This window comes from Brachionichthys hirsutus, chromosome 1 (assembly GCF_040956055.1).
Source record: "Brachionichthys hirsutus isolate HB-005 chromosome 1, CSIRO-AGI_Bhir_v1, whole genome shotgun sequence".
NCBI classification, from domain to species: Eukaryota; Metazoa; Chordata; class Actinopteri; order Lophiiformes; family Brachionichthyidae; genus Brachionichthys; species Brachionichthys hirsutus.
This window is the reverse complement of record NC_090897.1, coordinates 11,098,124-11,124,763: the sequence shown is the minus strand read 5'-3', so window position 1 is coordinate 11,124,763 and position 26,640 is coordinate 11,098,124. Positions and strand designations below refer to the sequence as shown.

Genomic DNA, 26,640 nt, shown 5'->3' with positions numbered 1-26,640 from the left:
TCTCGTAACGTCCAGCCTAGTTTGCTGCTCTAATCTTCGCTCTCAGGTCGGCGCGGTCTCAAACTGTTTGCCGTCGTCACTGCAATGAAACTCAGACCACAAGTGGAGGAATAGTTAGGAAAAGTGTGGCTTTAATGTAAACACAACATTCGATTGGCTCAGCACAAACATTCCACTTGAGAGCAACCAATAAACTACCAGATAGGATATGGTGTAGCACAAAAACATTCACAGTAAAAAAAAAAAAAAAAAGTCTGGTATAATCATATGTATGTACAGTACGGTGCTTTTAAGGTGAGGAGATAGGATATGTGATAGATAAGAGTATACTGGTGTGGGGGGATGAAAGTCAGGGTGCACGGGTGAAAGATGGAGCCAGACGGGGACGGGGGGGGGGACGGGGGGGGGTAATGGTTCCCTGTTTCCTGATCAGGGGAGTGGAGCGTACCCCCCCCCCCCCCGGCTGCCCAGACAGAGGCTGCTTCAAATGATATCGTTCTCCTTGTGCTGTTTTCTATTTCTACAGAGATTCACATCAAAAGGTAAAGCACCACGCAGAACAGGATGCCGGTGGACGGACCCTCTGAATAATAGATGTTGGTGTTCCCCCCCCCCCCAGTTACTACTCGCGTCAGGAAATAAATATGTGGCACGGGAGAAAGGAGGAGGCGTGTCGGGTGTGAGGCTTAAATTAGCGAGTCATTCGATGATGATGATAAAATGTTATATAGCTTAAATAGTACGAGCTGATCTATGAACTGTGATTTCTGAAATCTCCTATTTGTTGTCGAATGGTTGGCCCGATATGACTTTTGTGTTTGGCTATAATTAGATAGGCATTTCCTCTCGTTACGGGAGGCCACTCCCCTAACCAGGAATAAGATAATCCTCTTATTAGATTTTAAAGTAAAAGATAAATCAGAGTGGGACAGAGCTGCAGGCTGCTCAGGCATGCGGGTCTGGAGCAGAGGGGGGGGGGGCTCGTCGCCTCAGAGAGTCCCTTGAACATTGCGTGAAAGATGGGGGCGCTATTCCGCACCGTGGTTCGTGATGGCGTTGCTCGCTCCTTGCATTGTTTTTTCTTACCAGCTGATGACAATCACCAACAAAACTCGACACGTTCAACTCAAAAACACGCTTCTAGAAGACAAAACGGGGGTCGTATACGGAGATGAAAGTAAGAGGCAGGGAACAAACCATGGCGTTAATCCGGCGCGGTGTCTGACGGCAGCTCTTTGGGTCCTTTTTGGACGTGTGGATTTACATAAATATGTGTTTCAGTATCATCAAAATTAGCATTATTAACACCTCGTCCTCTCCACGGCAGCCTCCGAGCTCGGCCAGGCCTCAGTATAAACCGCACCCTCTGAGGTTGTTTGCAATAATGATGTCGGTGACGGCATCGAACACTACCTGGATGTTCCCTGTGTCTGTGGCGCAGGTCAGGTGACAGTAGATTTCTTTGTTCGGAGAGCGATTCTTGCTTTCGAACTGAACCTGTATATATGCGGTGGCGTCGTCGTAAGTGTTGGCGCCTGGAGACAAAAGGGAGGAAGAAGGGAAAGAAGGGAGTGAGGGTCCCGGGCGGGCGGGCGGGCGGCCTGCGTCGCGTCTGGAAACGTCAAATCGGGGTCTCACCCGTGTATTCTGGAAAGCAGATGGTCAGGGGTGATTTCTTGATCTTCTCGGCGAACAGATCCTTCTTGTTGAGGAAGAGGATGATGGAGGTGTCTATGAAGAACTTGTTGTTACAGATGGAATCGAAGAGCATGAGCGACTCATGCATGCGGTTCTGCGGGTAGAATAAAGGCGGTTTGGATTTGGTGCTTTATACGGAATAGCAGAGATTGAATTAAATGTGATACTTTGCTACTTCAGCCATTTTGATTAACATTCCTACCAAAGAAGCAGGCCTGTAAACGAGCCCCCCCCCCCCCCCCGTGTTAGCCTTTAGCATCAGTTGCCGCCCAGCTCAGGGTCCTACTCACAGTCGTTTCATCTTCGTGCAGCACCTGGTCGTAGCCGCTCAGAGCAACGCAGAAGATAATGGCGGTCACGTCTTCAAAGCAGTGGATCCACTTCTTCCTCTCTGACCTCTGACCTCCGACATCAAACAGCCTGGGGAAAACGCACACCAAGTAAATTCATACACAAAGTAAAATGCATCCGCCGTCGTGTGCGGCGCCGCCGCCGCCGCCGCCCACCTGAAGTGGAGGTTTTTGAAGGTGAAGTGGGTTTCAACGATGCCAGTGGTCTTCACTCGGGTTCTCAGGATGTCCTGCTCCGTGGGCTGGTAGTCTGCTGCGCCGATCCGGTCTAGACTGTCCAGGTAGCTAATTGGAAGAATTTGATTAGCTTCCGGTTGGGAGGGGGAGGGGGAGGGGGGCTCTTAAGTTGCTCCTCCTGCACTCACTATTGAGCGGAGTCGTTGAGTTGGTACTCCCGAGCGCGATTGAAACACTCCTGAGTCCCGGCGTCGGCCCAAACGTGCTTCATAGCGGCGAGAAGCTCTGCGGAGTACGGCTCCGTGTCCTCCATGCGAGTGACCACGTCGCAAACCAGCTTAGCATCCGCCTGGGTCACAGCAAACAAAGACACGTCCGAACAATACACGATTTAATCACGAGGAATCAATGACAACGTCAAATATTTCCAGAAATGTCGATCAGTCGGCGTGCAGGACTTTGTCATTGAGGAAGTATCTCCCGATCGTTCTCGAGGACTTTCTGAATCGATCCCGGTTCCTCTGCAGTCTGCGGACATTTCCGCTGAAGGGTGAATGCGAGACTAACTTTTCTATCCTTGTCTCCGAATTCGATGCCGAGGGAGTCCATGGCTCGGAGGATGGCTGCCAGGCTCTGGATGGTGTTGCTGTAGACCACGGGTTTGTACTGCTTCACGTCGTCCCCAGAGAAGCCATCTTCGTGGATAATCCTGCGTGCGCACGCAGACGTTAGCCACAAAGAGGAAAACAGAGTCGCAGCCTGGAGATCTGGACGACGGCATGTCCACGGTGGACGGCTCATTGTGTGCCGGGACACAATCTGTAATCTGTAATCGGTAACTGGTGACATCTGAGCCATTATTTATGCTGGTCAATGGCGTGGAGAAAGTCAGAGCGCTAATCGAGATCCGTCATAGCGGCATGAAGCTAACGTCAAAGACACAAAAGCCGTTTATAGTCAACTCCCTGTGATCAATTATGTTTGATGAAGAAAAGAAAGAAAGGTTTGTTTTTAACCTCCATTTAAACCAGAGTAGCCAACTACAAAATATACTTCATGGATTTTATGGACGTTTATTTTCTAGACATTTTGGTGTAAAAGCATCGTGAGTCATTCTGACTTATTTAATATCCAAAGCTTTATAATGTTGTTTTTTTTTGTCCAAATAACAGTCAAAACACAAACCTTACAATAATATTTGCCTTAAATATGTATTAGTCAATAACGTAAGTAGCCAAAGTCAACAAAATGTAATATTTTTCTTACAATTATAAGCCTAACTCTTAATATCAATGCCAATTGATTTTCTGACAATCAACTAAGAAATAATGCAACTAATAATTTAGTCTCTAAAGTGTTATGCCTAGCCTTTAGGTATGAAATGTGTTAAACACATTCTCCTTGGAAAAATCCTAAAACAAGAACTATCGTTTTATTTTAGGGCCGATAAGTGAATGCGCTTCACAAGCCACACACAGGAATTAAATTTAATTCAATTAACCGATAATGCTGATCAATTCTTTACAAAAACCTTTGAAGCGTAAGGTGACACCTTCAGATGAGTTTGTTTATTATTACTCAAGATCAGAACAATTTGAAATGTAAAGATATTCACCAGAAAAATAGGTAATTACATTTAATACTGTAAATTCTGCCACCTTTGTTCAATACGGGGAGATTAATGATCAATGGGAGTCGATCAAATCTTTAATGAACACTTCCTGTGTTTGATGCCACTAGAACACATTACCCAGCATTCCTTCTCCTTCAGTTCATACAACCCATACCCCAAATCTATATATGGAACAGTTTGGGTTCCATTTTGAACTGTTTAGACCAGAATCTATCTCTATCTCTCTCTCTCTCTCTCTCTCTCTATCTCTCTCTCTATCTCTCTCTCTATCTCTCTCTCTCTCTCTCTCTCTACCTGCACAGCGTGATGACAAGTGGAAAAATACACCGCTAAGCGTACCCACCGATATCTAACATTTATGACCCTCGGTGTGCTAAAAGGCAATCCGGCCGCTGTGTGTTCAGGCGATGGCAAACCCTGGAAAGTGTCTGAAAACACTAATTTAACCCGGTGAGACCACGGGGAGGGTGATGAGGGTGAAGAAGAGGAAGCAATTCATGGAGGGAGGGAGGGGAGGAGGGGAGGAGGGGAGGAAGGAGGGAGGGAGGGTGCAGCCACTGCGCTGCAGGCCGGGATGCAGGGAGGACACCCCCCCCCCCCCCCCCTTCAGGATAAAAAATATAAAAATACAAATATGGACAATGGACGCCTTCTCCCGACCGCCATTTAGAAAGTTAACTAAGAGGTTTAGAGAAAACATGGACAGCGATTTAAAAACATCAAAGAGCGGTTGAGCTTAGACGGGGGAATGTTCAGGAGCCATATTTCTGCCTAAATCCGCTTTATGGGCAAAAGTGCTCCGGGCGATAGCGGGCACTTAAAGCCATTAAGATTAAAAGCAGAGGTATTCACTAATGGAGCTGTGGTGACCTCAATGTAACACACACACACACACACACGCACGCACACGTGCTCGCGCGCGCGCGCACACGGAGGAACAACACCCACATATTCCCAGGCGCACACTCCCTGTAGTCGAGAAGCCTTTAACTACATTTCAGCACCCGCGGCGGTGGACAGCGCCCCGGGACTCGCCCCGGGACTCGCACCCGCCTCCGCAGCCTCCCCGTCGGGCTGCAGGAGGAGCTCGAGTCCCCGGCACTCCTCCGGGGGCCTCCCGAAACATGGCGGCGAAACAGACAGGGGAGGAGGAGGCGCAATCTCGGGCCTTTTACTCCAAACGCATCGGCAAAGGGTTAAAAAAAATGAACACAAATACATATAAATACATATAAATATCTATAAATAACGGGTCTTACTTCATCTGCTTCACGATGGTGCTTTTCCCGGACTCCCCGCCGCCTGTAAAGAACGGGAGGGTGAGATCAGTACCGCGGAGAGCTCCGTCCTCCGCCCCGCCGGGGCGAGGCGCGGCGCCCCGCGGCCGGGAGGGCTCTCCGCTTACCGAGCAGCAGCAGCTTGACGTCCTTGGCGGCGACCATCCCGTCCTCCTTCAGGTTCTTCTCGATGGCCTTGCTCCGGTCCAGAGCTGCGCGCTCCTCGGCGCTCAGCGTACATCCCATGATTCCAGGCGAATGAGCGATCCCGTCGTCCCCTCGCCGCCTCTCAATCAGTGTCTCTCTCTCTCTCTCTCTCTCTCTCTCTCTCTCTCTCTCTCTCTCTCTCTCTCTCCTGCGCTAGCTGCTACAGCATGAGCCCCGGGTCGAGGGCGAAGCGGAGTCCCGGGGAGGGTGTCTGTGCCTCGGTCTGGGGGAGTGGGGGGGGTCGCTGAGCTCGAGCCTGCGGGGTCGGGGTTGTTGTTAGGTGGGGAGAGGAACCTCTCTCTCTCTCTCTCTCTCTCTCTCTCTCTCTCTCTCTACAGGGCGGCGCTGGTGATGATGATGATGATGATGATGAAAGCAAAGCGCGAGCGCTTTTCACGAAGGCGAGCAGGGAGGGGCGCGAGAGGAAGAGGGGGGGGGGGAGGAGGAGGAGGGCTCGGCGCGCGAGACGCAATCTCGCTGACGTCAGAGCGGCTGAGCTTTAATCACGGCCCGTGATTTGCTGTTTGCTTCTTGTTTTCTCGCGGTATTCGTTGAAATATTGTTAAAAACGACAACCGGAAATACTTACTGTATTTGTATGTGTTTATAACACCTCTTAAATGATAATTACATCGTTGGTTACTGTAACTAAGACATAAACACATTCCGCTTTTCTTACATGCTAATGCTCCACATGCCTTTCATGTCGGGGTTTGTTCGTTTCTTGGTTCGTTTATGAGTTCCTGGTCCTTCCCTCGCGCCAGTGGGCGTGGCGGAGCGGAGCAGACACACCTGCGATCCATCGCCTCATCATCTGGCTGCCCTTTAAATGGCTGCTCACCTGTTCACCCTTCACCTGTTCATTGAATGTTCCACGGTCGAGTTTATATTTGTGTTTTTTTGCTGTGACTGGGTTTTGATTTTGGTTTTGGTTTTTCCGCTGGCTGTGATTTATTGTTATATTATTGGCTTTATTAAAGATTTTGAACTCTTTCCAATCTGTTGCTTAATGTTTTTTTATTTAAAATGTATTTAAGTTTGAAGTAGTATACAAAACAGACTCAAGGACAGTACTTGAATACACGTACTAATCACTCTCCACTTGTGAAGGTGATCAGCAGGAAACAGAGGATGTGCTAAATTAAACCATTAAACTCTCGGCCACCAACAAAACTCGGAATTAAAAGAAAGAAAATTATGCAATGACATGTTTTTTCACACAGTTATCACCTTTCTAAATTTGGTTTCGAAGCAATGTATCTTACACTACAAGGAATTAAATACTTAAATATAGAATATGTATAACATCCATATTTATACATTGCCAACTCCATTTTAAGTAAATGAGAAAGAGAAAAACAAACATTTCCCTGAAATGTTACGGAGGTCATAAACTCCCTAATTTTGTTTCTATGAGCAGACTCTGGTTTTTTTTTTTTACTGCAACATTTCAGAAAATCCTGTCAAGTGCAACCGAATTTAACATATTCAAATTCAAGGGGGGGGGGTGCTTTTACAGTGGACCATGAATGAAAACCAGCCAGGGAGATCAACCTGAGGAGACTCTGCCCATCAGTAAATGTCCTCTTTGACAGCCAAGCTGAGATAAAACCCACAAACACAGGTCTCTACACTGAAGTGCCGTAACGTGACACACTTTCAGCCACAGAATCAGCACTCAGCAGAGTTTAATCACGGCATGCGTGTGCACGTGACAGGCAGTGATGGAAGGGAGGCAGGATTAACACCAAATTATACCTGAGGGAATTTTGACAAAATGATGCTTTCTATTTTAATTACACTAATGCATCAAACAAGCAAGAAGACTTTTTTTTTTTTTTTACAACCATTTAATTTGTATGAAACCATTTTGTATGGGGGAGGGGGGGGCACCCCCAATAACCTTCAGCTGTGTAGCATAAAGACGCAACAGGCGGATTTAAGAAGCAGGATCATGACGAAAACAGTTTGAGGAGTTTCTTAAATGCAACTCTCAAGCACGTTTTATACAGTGACGTGATTTCATCTGTGTGAAAATAACAATCAATAATGCTAATCACTGATATGAATCAATTCTCTCTCACACACACACACACACACACACACACACGCATGATTCCAACCGTCAATCGAGGACAAACACACGACACATATAGGCAGACGGACAGGAGCGGTCCTCTCGGTTCTCCACGCACGCCGTTACTCTCGTTGCTGCGCCTCCACAATATTCTCAGCCAGGCCGGTGAGTTTGCAGTCTTCCAGTGCTTTGACCAGTCGGCCCAGTTTGGCCTGTCTCCCCTCCGCCTGGATGAAGCGGCTGAGCAGCTGATAGGCTTGCTCGTACAGCCCTTCTCTCTCGTACTCGTAGGCCAGGTTGTCTACGGCCGGGCCCTTCAGAGCCCGGCAGCTCTTCCCCAGGGCCCTCCCGACATTCTTCCACTGACGACCCACTCCGTTAGAAAAGCTCTGAACATCTGCCGGCGTCAGCATTCGGTCCTCTGATGGGCCGAAGGATGAAGGATGGAAGACAGAGACATTCGTGTGGGGTGAGATGCAGTTTATAAACATAATGCATGTCGTAGAATAAGGATTAGAGAGTCGGCTGAGACGGAACTGAATGAATATCCTGGTAGATTAACTCAAGAATCGGAGGTTTGAAAGATGATTCAATGTAAAATTATTCAACCCCAAATGTTAGATTCGTTTTCCTGGAAAAACAGACTAAAGGCTAATAAAACATCTTAAAGAGCTCAGCGCATCCGGTTGTAAAGTCTCTATAAAGTATAAAACATGCTTTTCATGAAAAGTCTAAATTGTTGTGAGACCGTAGTTGTGAATAAATATCACATTCTGTCTTCTATTTGTTGAAAAAGTTGCTCATATATCTTGTATTGGAGCATTTAATGTGCTTCTTGATTTGGCTAATAAATACTATATAACTAGTACAAAAAAAAAAGAATACCCAATGGCGATTGACGATTTTTGCATCCAACTGTAACTTCGCAGTACCGACATTTTAACGACTTATACAAGAGAGTTTCTAATGGTAGTAGAACTGGGCTCACCAAATACTCTGCTCTGAAACTTGAAGCAGTTGCCGGGGACTTGCGACTCTTCCTGAGCGACGGTCGTCGAGCGCACAGCAGGACGGAGGGCCTGGTTCTCCAGCAGCTGCTCCAGGCGATCGATCTCCTCATCGCAGAGGCGTTCCGGCTGACGCACAATGAAAACTCACTTTAGCTTTGGCTCAACCAGACAAACGTACTCCATGTTGTACTTTTACCATTTTGGTTATTAAGGAAAGGGTTTGAAACCAGGACCAAAACGGGAGACGGTATTTGGCTTTTTGGGTCTGACTGACGCCGGCTTTACCTGCGACAGGTGAATGTGTTGTAGGCAGAGCTCCGGCTTGTCCAGACAGAGATCCAGGATGTGCGTGCTGGCCTTGAGCTGGGTTTCCACTCTGAGCTCTTGGGGGAGAGCAAGCAGTCGGCCGGAGTGCTGAGAGAGCGACTGATGCACGGCGCCGGAGCTGTAGCTTTGGAGGAACTGCTGGCACGCCGCCACGTCCACAAACTTCACCTCCACCCCCAGGAAGGGATCGGCGTCGTGGACCTTGAGTATCTCATAACCATCCAGACGGCCTGCAGAATCTGACCGGGGGGGGGGGGGGGGGGGGGGGGGGCGTTAAGACTTTGGTCGTAATTAGCATTCAAGACGAAAGTAGAGCGCTCACCTATCAGTGTTAGCTTTATGACTTTGAAGATGATGAACTTTCCCTCCTCCTGGTCTTTGTAGAGCGAGAGAAGATTCACAGCAGGGGAGAGAGACTGCAGAAACATGACGGCACATCCTGTCCACGGCCCACAATCCACAGCCTTATCTGCCATTCTCTGAACACACACACAAAGAGACATGCAGATCACGGCTTCCATTGGTGACATGAGCTCCTTCCAGAACGGCTGCGTAGGTCATGTGATCGCATCCGTTTAACTCTACGCCCCTTATAAGAGTCGTCAACAGAGGTGATAAATACATTATATATTGCTTACAGGTAGTTGATTACATTTTGGGGTGGATGCGGGTGCAGATTCTCGATCTCTTAACTTTCCTCAACTCGCTAGTTTAATTTTGCCGTTATTGTGGAAAATCAAAAACATACACAGTCCAAAATCAAAATAAAATAAAATATCTAAATCAATCAAAATATCAAGAGAGTTAGTCAGACTTTAATCTAAATTTGAAAAGGGTTCTGAATGTTTGCAGAACGTTCTGAAAAAGTCTCTTTCATGGGGAAACTATTTAGTTTCGCGTCGGTGTTGGAAGAGAAATCGATCTCTGAGTGATTTCTAGCTCGTCTGAAGTGCAGGACAAGCTCAATAATTATCTCCCCTTTATTTGTGCATGATTCTCCCTCCTCACAACATCAGCCGTGAATCACCGGGACAAAAAAGTCATTTACTTGTATTTGTCAGCCATTGCCTACACAACGCTGCAATCATCTGAGAACGAGGATATCATCAACTGAATTCCTTTGCGACTAATAAATGTGCTTTTGCTTTCAGTCGCAGTTGATCTTTGAGGGGTTTGTCATTTCACATATCAAAATAAAACATGACGGAGCATGGCTTTGTATCATTTTGAATGCCATGCCATCGTGTGCTGTTGGGAATTGAACATATTCGTTCAGTTTGATCCGTTGGATTTGAATCTGTTAAATTAGTTTGCACTTTTCAGAATTTTTTTAAAAATGTTGCAGTAAAAAAAAAAAAAAAACAGAGTACGCTCATAGAAACAATTTGTCAGGAACACAGCGCTGGGTTTTAGCCGGTCTCCATGCTTGGCTACTAGGTTCTCTAGAGCATGTATCCAGTATGTAATTATATGCTATCCTACCTACCGGTACTCTGGAAGTACACTGTGAGAGTCGTTCACCAGCTGTGTGAGGATTAAGTGATCATCATGAGCTTAAAATATGCCATTTAGCTTTGCTGCCAAGAGGCAACCTTTAGTATTCCCTGGATAGGCTCGTCTGATATTTAGATAAAACAATAATGAAATATTTGATTCACACAAGAATACACTGTTACATGTGAGCAATTGTGCTTTGTTGTGTTGCCGTCTTTAGTTGTTTACAGGTTTTAAATACAGTAATACCTCGACATACGAGCGTTCCGCTATGGATAAATCAGCGATCTCAACATTTCTTAAGAAAGCTGAGAAAGAAAAGGAAAGACCCAGGACAGTTCCCCCAGGGGGGGGGGGGGCTCCCTTTCAAAGGAATAACTCTTCCCCCTTCCGTCTGTCCCTTCACCTCCCGACACGCAGCCAAAACGGTACGTAAATAATACAGAATTTTCTTACATTAACTTTTATTATGCTTTTGATTTTCATATTATTTACCCTTATCTGTTGTTTAGATAAACGTATAGTTACATATTAATATAAATGTAGGCATATAAATGGGCATTTATCTGGTGCGTAGGAACGGATGAATCTAGTTTACATTATTTCTTATGGGAAATATATTTCCGGTTTTCAAACAATATTACGGAACGAATTACGTTCAAGAAACCGAGTATGTTCAATCCTCAAACAGAAAGATGCTACCAAGAACACAAAGCCTTCCAAAGGCAGAACTATAATGTCTAAGTTTATGTACGTGTTCGTGTAAAGGTACAATTAGGGAATAAAGTGTCTCCCCTCACTCCTCCTCGCACTGCTCCCCGCCATTAACGCTACGTCTATCTCAAAGTTAATCTCATAATAAAGCCACATTTTATATTACAATAATACTGTATATAATTGATTAGATCTCTCTCTGTGTGTGTGTGTGTGTGTGTGTCTGTTATTAGCATTGATTTGGGGGGTTATTGACGGCCAGAACAGATTTCTTTTTAATTCAGTTATTTTATACGGAAAAAATTGAGTGATTTGAGTTATGAGCTCAGTCCTGAAACCAATTATACTCGTATGCCAAGGTATTGCTGTATATTATATGATATATACATACATATAAATATTGTCTATATACAGTATCACATGTTGTATTGCAGTATATCATATGGTATATTATTTTCCTATCGGTTCAAATGTGTCAAACTAGTGGGAATCAGAATCATCAGCCAGCATCAATTCAAGGAACAATTAGGGAAATAAGATTTAAAATGTTAAAATTAATTTGCACTTGTAGGGTAAACAGTAAAAGTGTACAGAAAAATAAACTAAACAGGCAAATGGTGTCATTTTTAACACACTCCTTCTCTAAATATGTGTAGATATAAAACATGTAAAGATGAATGGAAATAAATAAACCATTCATGAGCGAACTATTGTTGTAAAGTGAGATGAAGACATTTTAGGTTCGCGCGCTTGAAGAAGCCCGTTTCCTGGTGTGAATGATCTCTTCAGCTCAACCTTACACTGGTTTTACGCTTTGGTTCAACCAACTGAAGCTACTATTGATCGTTTCACAGACTAGCGTGTTAGTAACGCGCGTACAGTAAAGCGTTCACACTGCCGTAAAGCTCGGCCTGGGGTTGATAGCTGAAATATTTACCGGACAACTCAACGCCACCGCCCCCATCGTGCCTTAGTTCGAAGTCTACCGATTAACCGTAAAGTAGTTTCAAATTAAAATCGGTACAAAACTTACCTTTAAACTTTGTTGTATGCTTCGTTGACGCTTCCTGTTGTCGGGTCACGCCCACTGAACTAGTCAGAAAGTTCTGGCCTCCCCATTGGCTGATCAGAAAACGAAAAAAGGTTCTGATTGGTCGAAGTGAATGCGTCTTCTGCGGTAAATAACATGACCGGAAGGAAGAGGTTTTTTTTTTTTTTTTTTTACGAGCGTCCAAAAAAAAAAAAGTTTAAAGAATTACAGTAAGTATATATCTTTGAAATAAATGAAACTAAAATGTTCCCGTCACGATTCCTTCCAATAAAAAAATCATTAAAGTTAAGAATAAAACCGCAAATGGCTAAATATAACATTAAGGAACTGGTCTAGGGCAAAACACGGATTCGTCCGGTGACTTTACCAGTGGGACTGTAATCTATGACGACGGAATGACGTCACAAATGAGGACTTTTTCATCAGTCATACACAGCAGTGAACTCTATTTTAATAATATAGTCTCCGGTATACAGTATCTGCCAGTGTGTGTGTGTTTATATCGTCTCTATTTGTGCTCTAATCCTACAACAGCAGCCAGACCAGAGAATTAATGACTAATTTTGCAAGTTGTTGGAAATTTTGATTACTTTGATTAGAATATAAAAACACGATTATTCAGTACGGTAACTTCTTTGATCGCGAGAATCCGAAACTGTGCTCCGTAGCACGACAGACATTAGCAGTTGGCTGACGTGGAACTTGTTTTTCCTTTTTGCAATGTAGGTGAGTCCACACACACACACACACAAGTATAGAGAATATATATTTATTCATAGTACACGAAGGAGAAGTTATACAATGCTCTGCTGGGAGAAGTGCTGGATGAATCAGAGGAGCTTCTGTGGTTGACATGTTTGACAAATTTGAGGGTTTCCTTGTCTCTGTAGACGAGGGCGAGGGAATTGTCCTCCGGATACACTGTGAGAAGCTGCGATGAGGAGGAAACCAGAGCAATGGCAGTCACTGATGTGTGAAGTACACACGTATCACAACATGTTTATCCTCCATCCGCTTCATACGGTAATCCGACACTCACTTCTTCGTCCTCTTCATTAGCCACATAACAGGTGAAGCCTCCAAACTGCGACTGCCATTCTATGAACGATAAATGGGGAAACAGTCGCCGTATCGATTGCCACTTCTCGCAGTGTGCACGTGCATGTGCATGTGCATGTGTGTGTGTGTGTGTGTGTGTGTTTGCACTCACCTGTATCACAGAACGGTAAAACAAGATCCAGAGCGTATTCAGCCCGTGCAGCTTCGGCATCATGCAGGAGCGTGTAGTCGCCATGGGACCATCGACGCAGCTCACCAGAGCACACAGGTGTGCTCAGCGCTGGAAAACAAAGAGGTGATGAAAAAAGAGACACTCGGAGAAGTGCAGACTGATGAAACCGACACACACACACACACACACACACACACACACACGCACACACCTTTGGAGCTGCTTGCGTGTGCTGATTGTGACTCAGCCGTAGAGCCCGAGGCTTCTCCGTCTCGTGTGTCATCTTCTGTCTTTGTCTTATCCGCACAATCATCATCATCGTCGTCGTCGTCATCATCAGCAGGACACAGGAAGTGCAATCGAAGGCCGGTGAAGTTGGAGAGAAGCAGGAAGAACGCCTCTGAATGGAGCAGCTCCCAGCATGCACTCACACACTGCGGCAGGGTATCCAAAGAAGCCACTTCATAGCATCTAAAAAGGGCACGAGTGTATGTTTCAGCACAAAAAAAAAAAAACCAGCCCCTGTGCAAAACCCAAAGATATCTTGTGTGGACAAACAAGGAAATGAACGTGGACGATCACATGACCTATCAGTATTTCCTACCTCTTATTGGGCGGCCCCCTCTTCGTCCACTGAATCTGGGCGAGTCGCAGCGCTTCTCTAACCTCCCTAAACTTCTCCTCCTGAGGACGGACACATGATCAGGGAAAAGGGGAGTCGAGATAGAGGACAGGCTGAAATACGTAGCAAGCCATTACCTTGAGGAAACCTGCCAGCTGGATTTCTGAACTGTCCTCAAACTCCTCCTGGATCTGCTCTTGGTAGCTGACGTCCAGGTAGACGGGACTGATCCACTCCAGCAGCACCGTTTCCTGCCAGGTTAAGATTTAGACTATCCTCACGTCCGTCTATTTTAGATTCATTTAGAGATGATTAGCTTAAAAAAAGCAACAAACATATTGTAGGTGAAATTTGTCCATATTTTGTTTTCCTTTGGGTCTTTGATGCTTCATGTAGAGCCGAGTCTTTATACTCAGAGGCGTTTATAGGCTGTCCGTCTCACGCTAAGCTGAGTTTACTTTGCTGCTGTGAAACAGACGGATAACGACGTCCTATCTTTTCATCGGATTCCCTTGAAAGCAAATCAAGGAAATATCTTCCCACGATTTTTCAATTTCACTTCCTATAAACCCACCCTAATGAAACCGGGTTACTTACGTCTCTTGGTAGGTGTGGGTTCCGAGGGACGGGGGCCTCTGTGTGGCGAGGAGGACGTTCCAACGACGGTCCGTGAAACCAGCCGCTCAGAGACAGGCGGAACTTGTCCTTTGTCAAAACCTCCGATACCTCGATAGACGCGGCGAACGTTACGGAATCTGCAATCAAAGCTACATCGGCCGTTGAAAAAGCAAGATGCAGCGAGTCTTACCTGGTGGAAGGAGACGGGAGAAACTTCAAAAAGGATGAGCGTGTTCAAAGACGGCACGAGCGACTTCACGATACTCTGCGGCTGGAAATTACCTGATGAGAAAGGTGGAAAGTTACAAAACACCCTCTGAAATAACCCAACAGGCAAACAGAAAGGACGCCTACCATCTGTTGAGTAAAGATCGAGGGCCCCCCCATCGCTGCTCTGCCACGGAGGCACGAGATACAGGATGAAAGCGACGCGTCGCCCCTCCAATGCATCGTCGTGACACAGAAGCACGTCTGGAACAAAGACGAGATCGCAGAGGGAGAAAGCGAATGGGCGAACGAGTCACTGAAAAGCTAAAGGAGGCTGAAGATCTCTCCAGGGCTCACCGGTGTATCCGTATCTCGCGCAGGAAATGTCCACCGTTGTCTCCAGCTCAACCCCCAACACGTCCCCGAGCCAGGAGCGGAACCGGCCGAACAGGACGGTCCTGAGAAGAGACGGACTTAGATTGAATTCGGTGCGTCTCGTTTACACTGAGAGTAAAGCCCAGCCTTCAACCCTGCAAAGGCCGCGCCACACAGACGGATTATTCCAACCGCTCAGACCTACTGTGACATTTTGTTGCAACGTAAATAATAGATGATCACAAGAGGAGGCTGTTATTGTGCATCTAATCACTGTATTCATTCTGCTTTTTCAAAGGCAGTGTTTACTCAGGAGGTATTGTACATCCTATAATAACTGCGTATCTACATATTTAAATGAAGTTAAGATGTTCAGCCCCTGTAAGCTCTTTTGTAGTTAATTATTTTGTCGTGAGGGAGAGGTTTGCAGATTATTTTTCAATCTGAGTAATTAAGGTCTGGTCTCGGATTGGGACTGGACACGCTGGGCTTGAGTTATACATTTTCATTTGCGTTGGACGTGGGTCAGACACTGAACATCTCGGCAGCTCTGCCGCTTTTAAGATCATCAGCGCAGCATCTCGGGTGATTCATCGCACGAAAATCAATTCTGTTTGGTCTTTTTAATTGTCATAACATGCCAAATCATAATGATATTACCTTTTAAGAGCCAGCAAGACTAAATTAAGGAGTGGGTGGGAAAGGTTGCTGTAATATTGAGGATATGAAATCTGTCGCCACCTGGTGGTGCTGATAATAAACTGAGAAATACCAACCGTTTGAACAATTTAGTTTAATCTAAAGGACTAATCTATACAGATTAGACATTCAGGTTTCAGCATCTAATCAATAATTCAAAACCTGAGATCAGCAGCGAGTGAATTGTATTTATTTCAGGATTGGGAAAGTGTTTGACTGAAACAATCTTCAGAATCTTTAAAAAAGCGTTTCAACTGTGTTACTATTAAAGATACCTTGAAATAATCCCAACAAGAACCAAACAAAGGAAATAAGGCAATCAATTGTCTTATTTGTGAACATAGAGAAAGCATAAGCGATTTTATTGTAACCGTTATAAGAGCAAATGAAAATCAAAATGTTTCTATATAATTATAATTCCAATAATTTTGCTGTTCCTTTACCTCAGTCCCGAGATATGCGGCTCAGTTCTCTTCCTCAAGTCATCTGACTGCATGGAGCAACAACAAAGCCAAGTAAACAACAACAACAACAAAGAATCGGTAAAAACATCCGTTTGATCAGCGACCTGCTGGAATTTGTACAGATCGTTTGACTTGTTGTGGAAGTTGAGCTCCAACAGTTCTCTCCGCAGGCCCTGGAGGAAGGCCTCGCTGCGGAGGAAGTTCCTGATGACGCAGTGAGGGAAAGGGCGGAAGTCCAACTCCAGACCTCCTAGAAACGAGGACAAAGGTCATCAGAATCACCCTCTGCTGCCTCCACGGAACAAACACAACGTTTGTAAACTCCCCGGACACGACTCGCCACTGACCGTGGCTGTACGGAGTCCCCCGGCTCCACGCCTCCTTCACGGCCGCCTTCGCCCGCTCGTCTCCCACGGCCGGGCCGAGCTGCGCCGCCTCTTCGTGAAGCTGCTGCTTCTTCCGGCTCTTCGCTCTCTTGTCGCCGGCAGCTCGCTGTCGCTTCGGGGCCATGCCGCAAGACGCCCACGGCGACGCTAGCTTAGCAATAGCACGTACCCCACGAAGAGCGCCATGTCATAAACAGCAGCAACGATAGCTGCTGCTGTGAAATGGCTCGTCCGGCGCGGGTGGATGACGTATTAGTGTGTCATTTAGCCCTCCGTACGGGCTGTCAGGCAGCATGGGGGACAATGATATCTCGGAAATTAATTTGAAATGTAAATGTTAGTGTGTATAAATGTAATCAAAGCCAACTTCATGCCTCCGCATGGACATTTGATGACGTTAGCAAGAGCTCAGCTTGCAAATACCAGCGGCTCCGCACAATGAAAACACAATTTGATTGTCATCAGAAATAATTCTGATGGTTTTGTCTGCATGCCTTAAAAGGCTTTGTAAAATAGTACCAGGTAGCCACTCGCATACTCTGAGTTTTATAAAACCAGAAAGATTTATTTAAAAAAAAAATGAAGCATCAATACATGTTAAAACAACAGGAAAGTAAATTATGTAGTATCAAACGTAGGCCTTCTCTGTGGACATAAAAACCAGTTTCTTTCACACACTGGAACAGAGGCATGGATACTACAAATAAAGAACATTTTCTCAATATAAAACAAAAAAACAAAACATGATTAATTCAATTTCTTCTAACAGTATCAACACTCCTGTGAAAATGTCAATATGCCCGACATTACAATCTTTTCTTTCGCGAAAGATGAGTCAAAAATAAGACATTTTTTTCCACCACATTGTCTCTCATCTTCAGTCCGACAGAAAACCAGATGTACCTCTGTTCAGTCCATTTAATTATAAATGAAGTTGAACCTAAAAAATACAATTAAAAAAAAAAAATCTTAACCCCTCTTTGTTAAATGTAATTGTTTTATGCTTTTTTTTGCATGAAAATTTACACTACAGTCCTGCCAGTCTAATTTACAGGTGACCCCCAAGAATGCAACCAGGAAATAATGGTGGGACAAATGTTCCCCCACCACCCAAACATCTCTGTGCTGCTGTAGACAGACTCTAACCTCGAGCATAGCTGTCTGAATAAATAAAAACAAATTTAACAAGGAAAACTCTGCAGACAGAAACTCCAAAGGCCCCTTCTAGTGAGGGAATAAAATATCAAGTAAGAACTCCAACAAAGTTTTGTAAAGGTCATCAGGCAGGAAATATAGACAAAGCATTTATTTCACGTGAATGATAAACAACGGGAATTTCGGTAACAGTGAATGCAAACATTTGTAAATCTTTGTTTCTTCACAGGGAAACTCCGCAGGACTCTTAATTTCTGAGGGTTTGATCCAGTGGTGTCAGATCATTCACCCATCTGATATTTGTTTCTTTTAGACACACACAAAAAAAAGAATTCTGCTCGACTGAATGCGTGACTGATGTATCAGGGGGGCAAAACACCATTAGTAGAGTAAAAATGACAGAGAAGATTTTTTATTAAAATCAAAGCTTAAAAAAAAAAAATACTTCAGCGGTCGTCAAATCCACGCAGTGATGTTCATGTTTTTGGGGTTCCGGTCGAATTCACAGCATTTACACAAGACATGAACGGTACCTGCTCAATAGCTGTGGTAGACTGGAAATGATTGGTCCGTATCCAGGAGCGTTGTCGTATAGTTCAAACAGAGGTGCTGCCACCAGTTTATAGTTCTTGGGGACGGCAAAGAGCGCTGCAGAAAAACGAATCACTGATGGAACGGGTCTCAATCGCACCTTTTCACGACTCTCTTCCATTTATACCTCTGTCTAGCTTTTATTTTTTACTCGCTAAAATATAATTCACAAGATACACATCAATAACATACTGACCTTTTTCCTGCAACTGCACCAGGAATAGTTTCTTGTGCTCTTTGGGTTTGGTTATGTGAGCTGGAATATAGGGATACTGCAAAGACAGGAGGTCTTGGGATCAGTTCACATCGACAGACAGGAGCCACATCACGACCGACTAAAGAGTTCAGCCGTCTGCTGCACTCAGTAACTGCTTTGTTGGCAGAGATTTCTACTGAAAAATATACCGTTATGGTTTTAAGTCAATATTGCGTCTCAAAAAGCACCTATTGGGATAGATCATCAATATGCTTCCATCAAATCCATAATAGTTATGAATCAAACAAAAGTAAAAACAGCTTCCTCTAACCAGTCATTTGACAGGATCCTTGCACATCAGTCGAGATTTTAAAAGAGAAATACCAACATTTTATAGTAGCAAAGAAATGTCTCATAATCCTACAGCAATTTATTTTAAAATAATAAAATGTATTTTAGAGAGATATTGATCCATACGTTTGTTCACATATTTAAAACAACTGGCTGCTAAAAACACAGAAACACACATTTTAATGCTACACTGATTTTCTTATTCAAAATATAATCTGGATGATGTAAATCATCCGGAGGAGGATCCCTCACTAACCTGTGGAGGCTCAAAGTTGGGGCGCCACCAGTTGCCGATACAGTCGTCAATCACCCAGTCCTGCTTCACGCCATCCTGTCGCCCAAGAATCTAATACCCAAAGAAATGTTAGTTCACGGAGAGTCTCTGCAACCGCGAGAGCAACGAGAAGCTTAAAGTGCGCCGTGCCTCAGTCATCAGGCGTTTCAGACCCTCCACCTCATCTTCACCTGGGCTCAGCTCCCCCCCGGGTCTGTGGGAGAGGAGACAACAGTCAGACATCTATCGCTTCCTTGTGCTGAACAATACTTCACAATAACGACTCACAGTTTGAAGAACGTGGTGCCCAGCTGTAGGAGCAACACGTGGGGTAGCCTGTGCTCATGAACGATAAGAACGCCCTCCACTGTCCTCCGCATTCCCATTTTATCAAACTCCTCCCGCATCCTCTGGAATCGGGCGGCGACTGAACTGTCCTTCTCGTACAGAGGCTCCTTGGTGCCAAAGGTGTAGTTGGTGAGAGGGTATCTGAGGTACAAATACACACATAAATAGTCATTAAGCATGTAGTATAATAATGATTATTATTATAATCCAACCCTAATTTAAGTCCACAGAAGGAACTTGCTGTCATTGCTGATATCGTGAATGTTCTTATCTCAATTTCCCAGAAAAACAAATTAATGCCTTCAACTTGCATCTTACGTCTGAACTAAAGTCTAGAAGCCGCAATTAAGTAATTTTTGAATTTTAGATTGTAAAAATAAACAATTAAAAAAATAGGGATTTGAGAACCTGCGATCACATTTCTCACTATTACTATTCTCACTCACTAATACAAACATTATTTATATTTACAGTAAATGTGTTGAATATTTACGCATGCGTGTACAGTATTTTAATTTTAAAAACTACAACACAACTCCAAATCCAGGTTGACATAGTGAAAGTGCTTTTGTTGCCCAACAGCAGCCATAAAGGAAGATATCCTATGACGCTTCGGCGCGGAGCTAGCCATTAGCATGAAAAAACACACAGAACTAAGCGAGCGAATGCTAGCTCTCACTCAGTCGTGGGTTCTCCCTAACTAACGAACACTTTTATGTACTAATACCAGCTGCGTGTTTTCTCATCCGACGTGCACTCACAGGTTGATGGTCCTCTCCAGCGAGAGCGGCTTAGCGGGCCCGCTGATGTATTTGTTGCCGAACTGACCGCCAGTGCCGCGCGGCCAGCCGGTGGTCGAGCGGCTGGGAGGTACGATAGACATCTCTGAAGGACGGGACCGAATCCTCCTGGAAATGTGGCTTATCTCGTTCGGAAAGGTAGCTTCAAAGCTCCGTCGGGCTATTTTAGCTGAAGTTTCTTGCAGGAAATCAACAACAATGTCTCTCGAGGCGCCGCTCAGCGCTCGTCGTCTTCCAGGTTAAAGTCGTGGCTTTTCTGTGCGTTAATCGCCGCCAGCGGCCCCTGGTGGCCTGGAGGGTGAACAGTCAAAGGTTTTGTACGATAACATGAGTTTTTGCCTTCAATTTAACAAATCACAGAACAATGAATGTATGTCATTTAAATGTAAATGTAGTATTAAAAAAAAAAAAAGATTTTATTTTTAAAAAAAGCCACAAAAGGTTTGCCGGCATGATTTCATTGTATTGAGAGGGGGGGGGGGTCTCAGTCAGGATCTGAAGGGTGTGCGTTGTGATTTATTCCACTCTGGTTTTCAGTAGACATTTTCAGTCAATTTTATCCCTTAAACACAGACAAATCTATGCAAGTTTGGTCGTAAATGCAACAGAATGCATTGCAAATCTAAATTAGACTGATTTGAGCGTTTCGTTTGAAAGACAACAGAAGAAATGACTCGGTCTGTTCAATATTCCATTTAATAGTCATAACTATGTCTCTTATCCATCTATTGTAAACATGGCGTGGTTTACCACAGTAGTTGTCTTATGGTACATAATCATACGTGCAATGCAAAAGTTCAAACATAATTAAAAAAAAGGACAAAGACATTGCTGGATTTGTTGATGACATCACAAGGGGCTCAGTTCTTTGGTCCAGTGGCACATCCTGTGAGGTGTGCTGCTGTAACATGGTGGTCCCGTCCCACGCCCCCCTTCACCCTTTACTGTGGCCTCTCCTGCACCGTCACAGTAGTTGGTCCCGTATTTTGTCATTTGTTTATACCTCCAGTTACTCCTCATGCACTGACTCGGTTTCTTCTTGTTTATCACCTTCTATTATGCCCTTGTTGCTAGACAGCTCACCATCTTTCTCTGATGTAGCCTCAGCCATTCCAAATTCTATTTTCACTCCTTCTTTCACGCTTTCCTCCGGCACTTCTTTCAGAATCTCGGCACTTTCGCCAGAAGCCGATACATCTTTTTCATTCTCGCGCTCAATTCCGACGTTGCCAACTCTCTTGCTCTCATCCGTTTCCATGTCTTTGGCCGCGTCGATCACCTCAAACTCCTCGCCTGCTGTTGAGAAAGGAAAGTCGTGATAATCGCAAAATATGTGCATCCATGCAAGCATAAACTTCATCATCGCAAACAAGTTTAAAATGTACCTGTGCTCTTCTCCGCTGGCTCCAAACAGGGTCTTTCTTCAGGAGGAACCTGCGAGGATGGTGCTGGCCCGCTAACACGGTCAGAAGGAGCACTTGAGCTAACAGTAGTGGGAAGGCTAGAGATAGCAGTACCGATGCTATCAGGGTCAGGTGGGTCTGAATCAGTCTGGAGCGGGGAGCTAATGGCGGCGTCAGTCGCTGAGCTGGCGGTGGAAGCGGTGTCTGCACGGTTTAAACTGGTGGCGGTTGTGGTGGTGTCCGTCGGGTTGGTTTCACTGGAAGAAGTGGGGGGAGGAGAGACACCAGCAGAGCTGGGGGTGGCTGTGTGAGCAACGGTAGGAGCAGAGACGGAGTCCACGTTGGTGGATGCTGGGCTTGCAGCGGTGGAACTGGTGGGGAGCGGGGCTGAGGAGACCAGGGAGGAGGAGGGGGGCGAGATAACACCCATGGAGTCGGGGGAAGGAGACGCTGCTTCGATTACTGATGAAACTAAAGTCACAGCGAGAGCAGTGACATCCTCACCGGAGTCAGGGACGGGACCGGTAGCGCCGGTGGAGGAAAACAAATCTGTGGTGACAACAGAAGCCGAAGCGTCGCCGCCAGCGTCAACGGAGACGACGCCGCTGAGCGCTGGAACAGAGGATTTAGTCGGCAGGTTTATTGAAGTGAAAATTGGGCTTTCGTTGATGGGAATAGAAGCAGCTTCTGAAGCGGTAACGGAAGGCAGAGCTGCTGGTGCAGGGACGGACAGAGTTGGAGCAATGGACTCGGAGGCAGTGGCGCTAAGTGAGACAGTGGCGGGCGTAGCTGGGCTCGTAGCGGTTGCTGGGGAGCTAGCGGTCGGCGCTTCAGTCGTAGCAGCTTTAGATTCAGGGCCAGAGGGCTTGTTGTTGAGCTCTGTGGCGTCTGTGGCTGCAGCTGCAGCAGTAGAGTTAACAAAGGCAGCGCATGTTGCTGCGTCGGAGGCCAGTCCGGCGCTTGAAGGGGACGTTGAGAAATCGGTTGGACTCGGGCTCTGTTCAGGGGGGGTGTTGGTCTCTGCTTCCTGTATTTCCGTTAGCTCGTTCTCAGGTGTGTTGCGACCAGACGTCGTCGGGGGCGGAGCTGGCTTGAGAACTGGCTTCGGAAGCAAAGCGGGTTTCCCTGCTGACTCGTGCGCTGACACACTCGCACGGATTTGTTGCCTGGTATCTAAAAGAAGCAAAGACAAATGTGCAAAGTGTAAAACGTGCAATGCCACAAACCTGAGCGATTGGATCCGGATTGTGTGCGAGTTTTACCTGAAGACGCAGACATTGTTCGTGTTTTTGCAAAAGTCGGTGGTGCCTCAGGTTTATTATCAATGATGGTACCTGAGACGAGAGGATGAAGGAGAGTCTCATCAACTCATAAGATATTAAATTGTATCAGCCGAAAACTGATTCACGTCAAAGAGTCTTTCCCATTACAAATCCCACAACGTCTACTAAGTAATAAAGACTCATGTAAGAAAGAAAACTCTAAACTACACATCAAATAGATCGGAGGGTGTACCTTCGGATTCAGCTTTTTTCATCTCGCCCTCCTGATTCTGCAAAATAAAACAAGCATTCAGCCATTTTAAAGATTTATACAAAATTGCATATCGAAATCAAAGTCAAAGTCTGTTCAACGACACGCAAACACAAACAGAGAACGGAAACTGTGTGTCTCTCGTCTCCCTAAAAGGGTAAAAACAAAGCTAACAGAAAAGAATATATATAGTCTACAGCAAAAAAAAGGAAGAATATACATATTAAAAATGAATATATAATTATATATTGCACAGCGAACAAAAGTACAAATTGCTGATTGTGCCACCTGTGCCTCTCCTGGCGGAGCTTTGGAAACTCCGATGCGCTGAAGCATGAGATGGAGTTTCTGTTCAAAGCTGTGCTGTCCTTCGAGCTGCTTCTGAAATCAGCACAGCAGAGTAGCATGAGCGCTTCACAAGTAACCGCGGCAACTGACTTCAACGTCTGTACCGCCCGGCGTCCACTGGCACTCGCCTTTGCAGCGTTTCTGGCATTCGTAGTTCCTGCTGCTGATGAGCCAGACAGCAAAATCAGAGACTGGGACTTCCCCTCCCTGAGTGCCCTACGGGGGGGCGCCGCTTCACCCCTCAGCGCTGGAGCGCCAGAGACAAGCGCCTCCCGATCAGCGGCGCTGGGAAGCTCCCTCGCTTTCTCCCTTTCATGTTCCTTCTCGTGCTCCTTCACTCGGTCCTTGTCTTTCTCTTTGTCGGCTCTGCCAACCTCTCTGAGCGGGCGGATGAAATCAGCGATGGAGGCCTTTTTGGGACGCCCCTCCTGGCTTGCTTCTGATTTTAGGCCCCGTCTCTTCTTGAGCGTGAAGAAATCCCCAAGCTTCCTCCTGAGTGTTTTCGTCTGGGGCGGACAAGGGACAGAGCTGGCCGGAGCAACTTCGTGAACTGTGATCGATTCCTCGTCCTGCGTATTCCTAGATTTGGGGATCGAATGGCAAAATAAATACTGTGTGCGTTCGGTTCTGCAGCATAAGCTCACTTAAAACGGCATTGTTAGAAGATCAAAGGACAGTATATGGACTCATGACAGCTGGTGATACTCACGGTGCAACCGTGGGAAGTACTCTTTTAGTAAAAAACTCTTCAACTCCTTCATCCACTCGCCCCATTGCCTCAAGGACTTCATTTTCACTCTCGATTATCGTCTCCTAATTAGCACACACACACACACACACACACACACACACACACACAGAGAAAACACATTTTACATCAATGCTAACACAAACTGGCGATCAATATAAATCTGAATTATAGAAAACTTTCCATTATATAAGACTCGTCTCTGGGAAAAACCCACACATTCTGGCACTCGTGTTACTTCTGCCTCTATTCTCTATTTTGGTTTGAATCTCTCATCTAGTCAATCCAGCCTCCTGAGAATCAGTTGCTCAGTAACGTGCAAAATGGGAAGGATTGGGGGGGGGGGGGGGCGTGGGGGGGGGGGGTGTCACTGTGTTTTACATGCAGAATGAAAGCACATTTCTGTAGTATAATAATGATAAGGCAGCTATACAGTGGTAAATGACTCTGATCAAATGAACATCTGTGCCTACAAGTTAGCGACGGAAGCCACGGACGTCGACGGCAGACCCGAGAATCAGCACCGGTCAACGCTGCGTGACGTTTTGTCGAGGGAATGGCTTGAATCTCATCTCACTGGTTTCGAGGGAGCGACTCCAGTTCTACTGCCGAGCAGCTTCGTGAGAACATGATCACAGACTCGATCAATCAATCTTCTGAAGCAAATATCAACGCCCCCCCCCCCCCCCCCAGAGAGATCACAAGAAGACATTCAGGCAAATTCCAAGTGTGGTTTCCTCCAGCAGCAGTAACCAGTACAAAAGGACTGCCCTATTCAAGCAGGGACTCTGCATCTTTTCGCAGCACTCCCCCTCCGTCCTTCCCTTCCCTTCCCCCTGCCTCGCCCCTCTGTACCCTATGAAATCTCTCCTCACTCACTCCTTCCATTTTCTCTTCTGACAAACACACCGCCTTCCCTTCACACTCCATTTTTACACAATAAACCCAAAACCCCCCCTCCCTTGACAGTACCTGCGGCCTGGTGGGACGGTAGTTCAGTTTTTGGCGGTGGGGTCTCGGTCTGCTCTGGGTGTAGTGCCTGAGCGCTGGTCCGCCCAATGGCAGCTCCATTGGGGGGGGGGGGGGGAGACACGGCACGCTGTTGCTGTGGAGCTCTGTTGCTGAGGCGCCGTTGCTAAGAGCTCGAGCGAGCAGCAGTCTCTGTAATGCCTCTGCTGGCGAGGGCGGGGCCAAGCCGGCCGCTAGGCTAGACTGACAGGACCTCGCCTTTCTCTGACCCCGCCCCTCTGCGAGGATGCGCGTGAGTGAGGAGAAGATAAAAGAGCGAGCGGCAGAGGGGAGGAGTCATAAAGTGACCGCACGCTCTCACGTTGCATCTGGATGAAAGTAGCGCAAGGAAAATAGCGGAAATGAACAAATATGTTCTGCTGTTACGTAATAAATTAATTATTTATTTTATATGCAGTGAATATGTTGTTGTATACAGTGTAATGCTGTTGACAAAAAGTGAGCACCAGTTTCTAATTATCTTATTTATAGTGAGCTATAAATCAACTTGAGTGCAAGCGTACAAATCTATTCCTGGATTGGAACACTTACGGTATATTTAGCTGCTGGACAGTGTTCTAATTGATCAATTTTCATCTTCCCTGCAGCACCTCGATTTAAACATAGTACCTCAGAATGGTATAAATAACAAAATGGAGTACAGTATTCCTTTGTAAATAGAAATGTGCACTTTACACTGGATTAGAAAACACTTTATTATCAGACATTGATCACTTAATACAAACAACAAGTTAGTTTGTTTCATAATGGATAACATTTCTTTCAGTTATTTTTCTAAGAGTATTTATTATTTCAGGGATATTTAACTCTAAAGACAGTATAACAAACAAAGAATAACTTGTTTTTCCACATGGAATAATATGATGTAATAGACTTGTATAAAAAAAAAATCCTTGTGTCTGTGTGGGTTCCCTCTGGATTCCCTGACTTCCTCCCACCACCAAAAACATGCATTGCAGGAGAATTTGTGACTAAAATTGAAGATGGCGTGAATGTGAATTCTACTGATAACCACCCAATATCGATTTAACAATAACTCAAAGTCATTTGAATTCTGCAAGTCGCTCTTGGGCGAACGTAATCGGTGCCTCCTCACTGGACTAATATTCAATAACCCTATTATTATGAGTTCTATGATCGATTATTAACAACGTTGCTACCGGATACCACGCCCACACGATAATTCGAATCTGGCGCCCATCTTCCACGAACGCTTCCAGACCACGCCCCTTTCTCTCTCGGGAAAC

At 45.5% G+C, this 26,640-nt stretch overlaps 4 protein-coding genes across 5 annotated transcripts; all 4 read right to left on the bottom strand.

Annotated features, from left to right (window-relative positions):
• Positions 1-1,347: 1,347 nt before the first annotated feature.
• On the bottom strand, positions 1,348-5,455 carry LOC137909265 (guanine nucleotide-binding protein G(o) subunit alpha-like). Its single transcript, XM_068753743.1, has 8 exons — positions 5,264-5,455; positions 5,118-5,160; positions 2,793-2,934; positions 2,414-2,574; positions 2,205-2,333; positions 1,989-2,118; positions 1,639-1,792; positions 1,348-1,535 (listed from the first exon to the last, which is right to left on the bottom strand). The coding sequence occupies exons 1-8, from the start codon at positions 5,379-5,381 to the stop codon at positions 1,348-1,350; spliced, it is 1,065 nt and encodes a 354-aa protein (XP_068609844.1). The 5' UTR covers positions 5,382-5,455.
• A 1,747-nt stretch (positions 5,456-7,202) lies between these two features.
• tradd (tnfrsf1a-associated via death domain) lies at positions 7,203-12,042 on the bottom strand. The gene is made up of 5 exons (XM_068740814.1): positions 11,998-12,042; positions 9,079-9,235; positions 8,715-8,995; positions 8,408-8,555; positions 7,203-7,840 (listed from the first exon to the last, which is right to left on the bottom strand). Exons 2-5 carry the CDS (start codon positions 9,230-9,232, stop codon positions 7,542-7,544), a joined length of 882 nt encoding a protein of 293 aa, XP_068596915.1. The 5' UTR covers positions 9,233-9,235; positions 11,998-12,042; the 3' UTR covers positions 7,203-7,541.
• Positions 12,043-12,768: 726 nt separating this feature from the next.
• Positions 12,769-16,841, bottom strand: ogfod1 (2-oxoglutarate and iron-dependent oxygenase domain containing 1). Of its 2 annotated transcripts, XM_068754039.1 has the most exons (13): positions 16,579-16,841; positions 16,336-16,481; positions 16,211-16,257; positions 15,051-15,151; positions 14,841-14,957; positions 14,677-14,768; positions 14,466-14,594; positions 14,006-14,119; positions 13,851-13,930; positions 13,458-13,717; positions 13,226-13,354; positions 13,055-13,113; positions 12,769-12,946 (listed from the first exon to the last, which is right to left on the bottom strand). In XM_068754039.1, exons 1-13 carry the CDS (start codon positions 16,739-16,741, stop codon positions 12,785-12,787), a joined length of 1,599 nt encoding a protein of 532 aa, XP_068610140.1. In that variant the 5' UTR covers positions 16,742-16,841; the 3' UTR covers positions 12,769-12,784. The 2 variants fall into 2 exon arrangements, with proteins under 2 accessions (XP_068610140.1, XP_068610071.1); XM_068753970.1 differs by having other exon boundaries at positions 16,211-16,481.
• A 694-nt stretch (positions 16,842-17,535) lies between these two features.
• Positions 17,536-20,506, bottom strand: nudt21 (nudix hydrolase 21). The gene is made up of 7 exons (XM_068755162.1): positions 20,294-20,506; positions 19,473-19,673; positions 19,335-19,398; positions 19,167-19,256; positions 18,560-18,635; positions 18,306-18,420; positions 17,536-17,557 (listed from the first exon to the last, which is right to left on the bottom strand). The coding sequence occupies exons 1-7, from the start codon at positions 20,413-20,415 to the stop codon at positions 17,536-17,538; spliced, it is 690 nt and encodes a 229-aa protein (XP_068611263.1). The 5' UTR covers positions 20,416-20,506.
• Positions 20,507-26,640: the final 6,134 nt, after the last annotated feature.

What these genes read in the sequence shown, in the direction of transcription:
- LOC137909265 (XM_068753743.1), bottom strand. Translation starts at nt 5,381, where the DNA reads ATGGGATGTACGCTGAGCGCCGAGGAGCGCGCAGCTCTGGACCGGAGC. An exon ending in CGTCAAGCTGCTGCTGCTCG is followed by an intron (nt 5,161 to 5,263) that starts GTAAGCGGAGAG and finishes CGTTCTTTACAG; the next exon opens with GCGGCGGGGAGTCCGGGAAA. An exon ending in ACCATCGTGAAGCAGATGAA is followed by an intron (nt 2,935 to 5,117) that starts GTAAGACCCGTT and finishes GTGCGCACGCAG; the next exon opens with GATTATCCACGAAGATGGCT.
- tradd (XM_068740814.1), bottom strand. Translation starts at nt 9,232, where the DNA reads ATGGCAGATAAGGCTGTGGATTGTGGGCCGTGGACAGGATGTGCCGTC. An exon ending in CATAAAGCTAACACTGATAG is followed by an intron (nt 8,996 to 9,078) that starts GTGAGCGCTCTA and finishes CCCCCCGGTCAG; the next exon opens with ATTCTGCAGGCCGTCTGGAT. An exon ending in AACACATTCACCTGTCGCAG is followed by an intron (nt 8,556 to 8,714) that starts GTAAAGCCGGCG and finishes ATTGTGCGTCAG; the next exon opens with CCGGAACGCCTCTGCGATGA.
- ogfod1 (XM_068753970.1), bottom strand. Translation starts at nt 16,741, where the DNA reads ATGGCCCCGAAGCGACAGCGAGCTGCCGGCGACAAGAGAGCGAAGAGC. An exon ending in CGCGAGATACGGATACACCG is followed by an intron (nt 14,958 to 15,050) that starts GTGAGCCCTGGA and finishes TCTTTGTTCCAG; the next exon opens with ACGTGCTTCTGTGTCACGAC. An exon ending in CTCCCGTCTCCTTCCACCAG is followed by an intron (nt 14,595 to 14,676) that starts GTAAGACTCGCT and finishes GCGTCTATCGAG; the next exon opens with GTATCGGAGGTTTTGACAAA.
- nudt21 (XM_068755162.1), bottom strand. Translation starts at nt 20,415, where the DNA reads ATGTCTATCGTACCTCCCAGCCGCTCGACCACCGGCTGGCCGCGCGGC. An exon ending in TGAAACGCCTGATGACTGAG is followed by an intron (nt 19,257 to 19,334) that starts GCACGGCGCACT and finishes TTTGGGTATTAG; the next exon opens with ATTCTTGGGCGACAGGATGG. An exon ending in CTACCACAGCTATTGAGCAG is followed by an intron (nt 17,558 to 18,305) that starts GTACCGTTCATG and finishes TGTATTTTTTAG; the next exon opens with GTTCAACTTCATTTATAATT.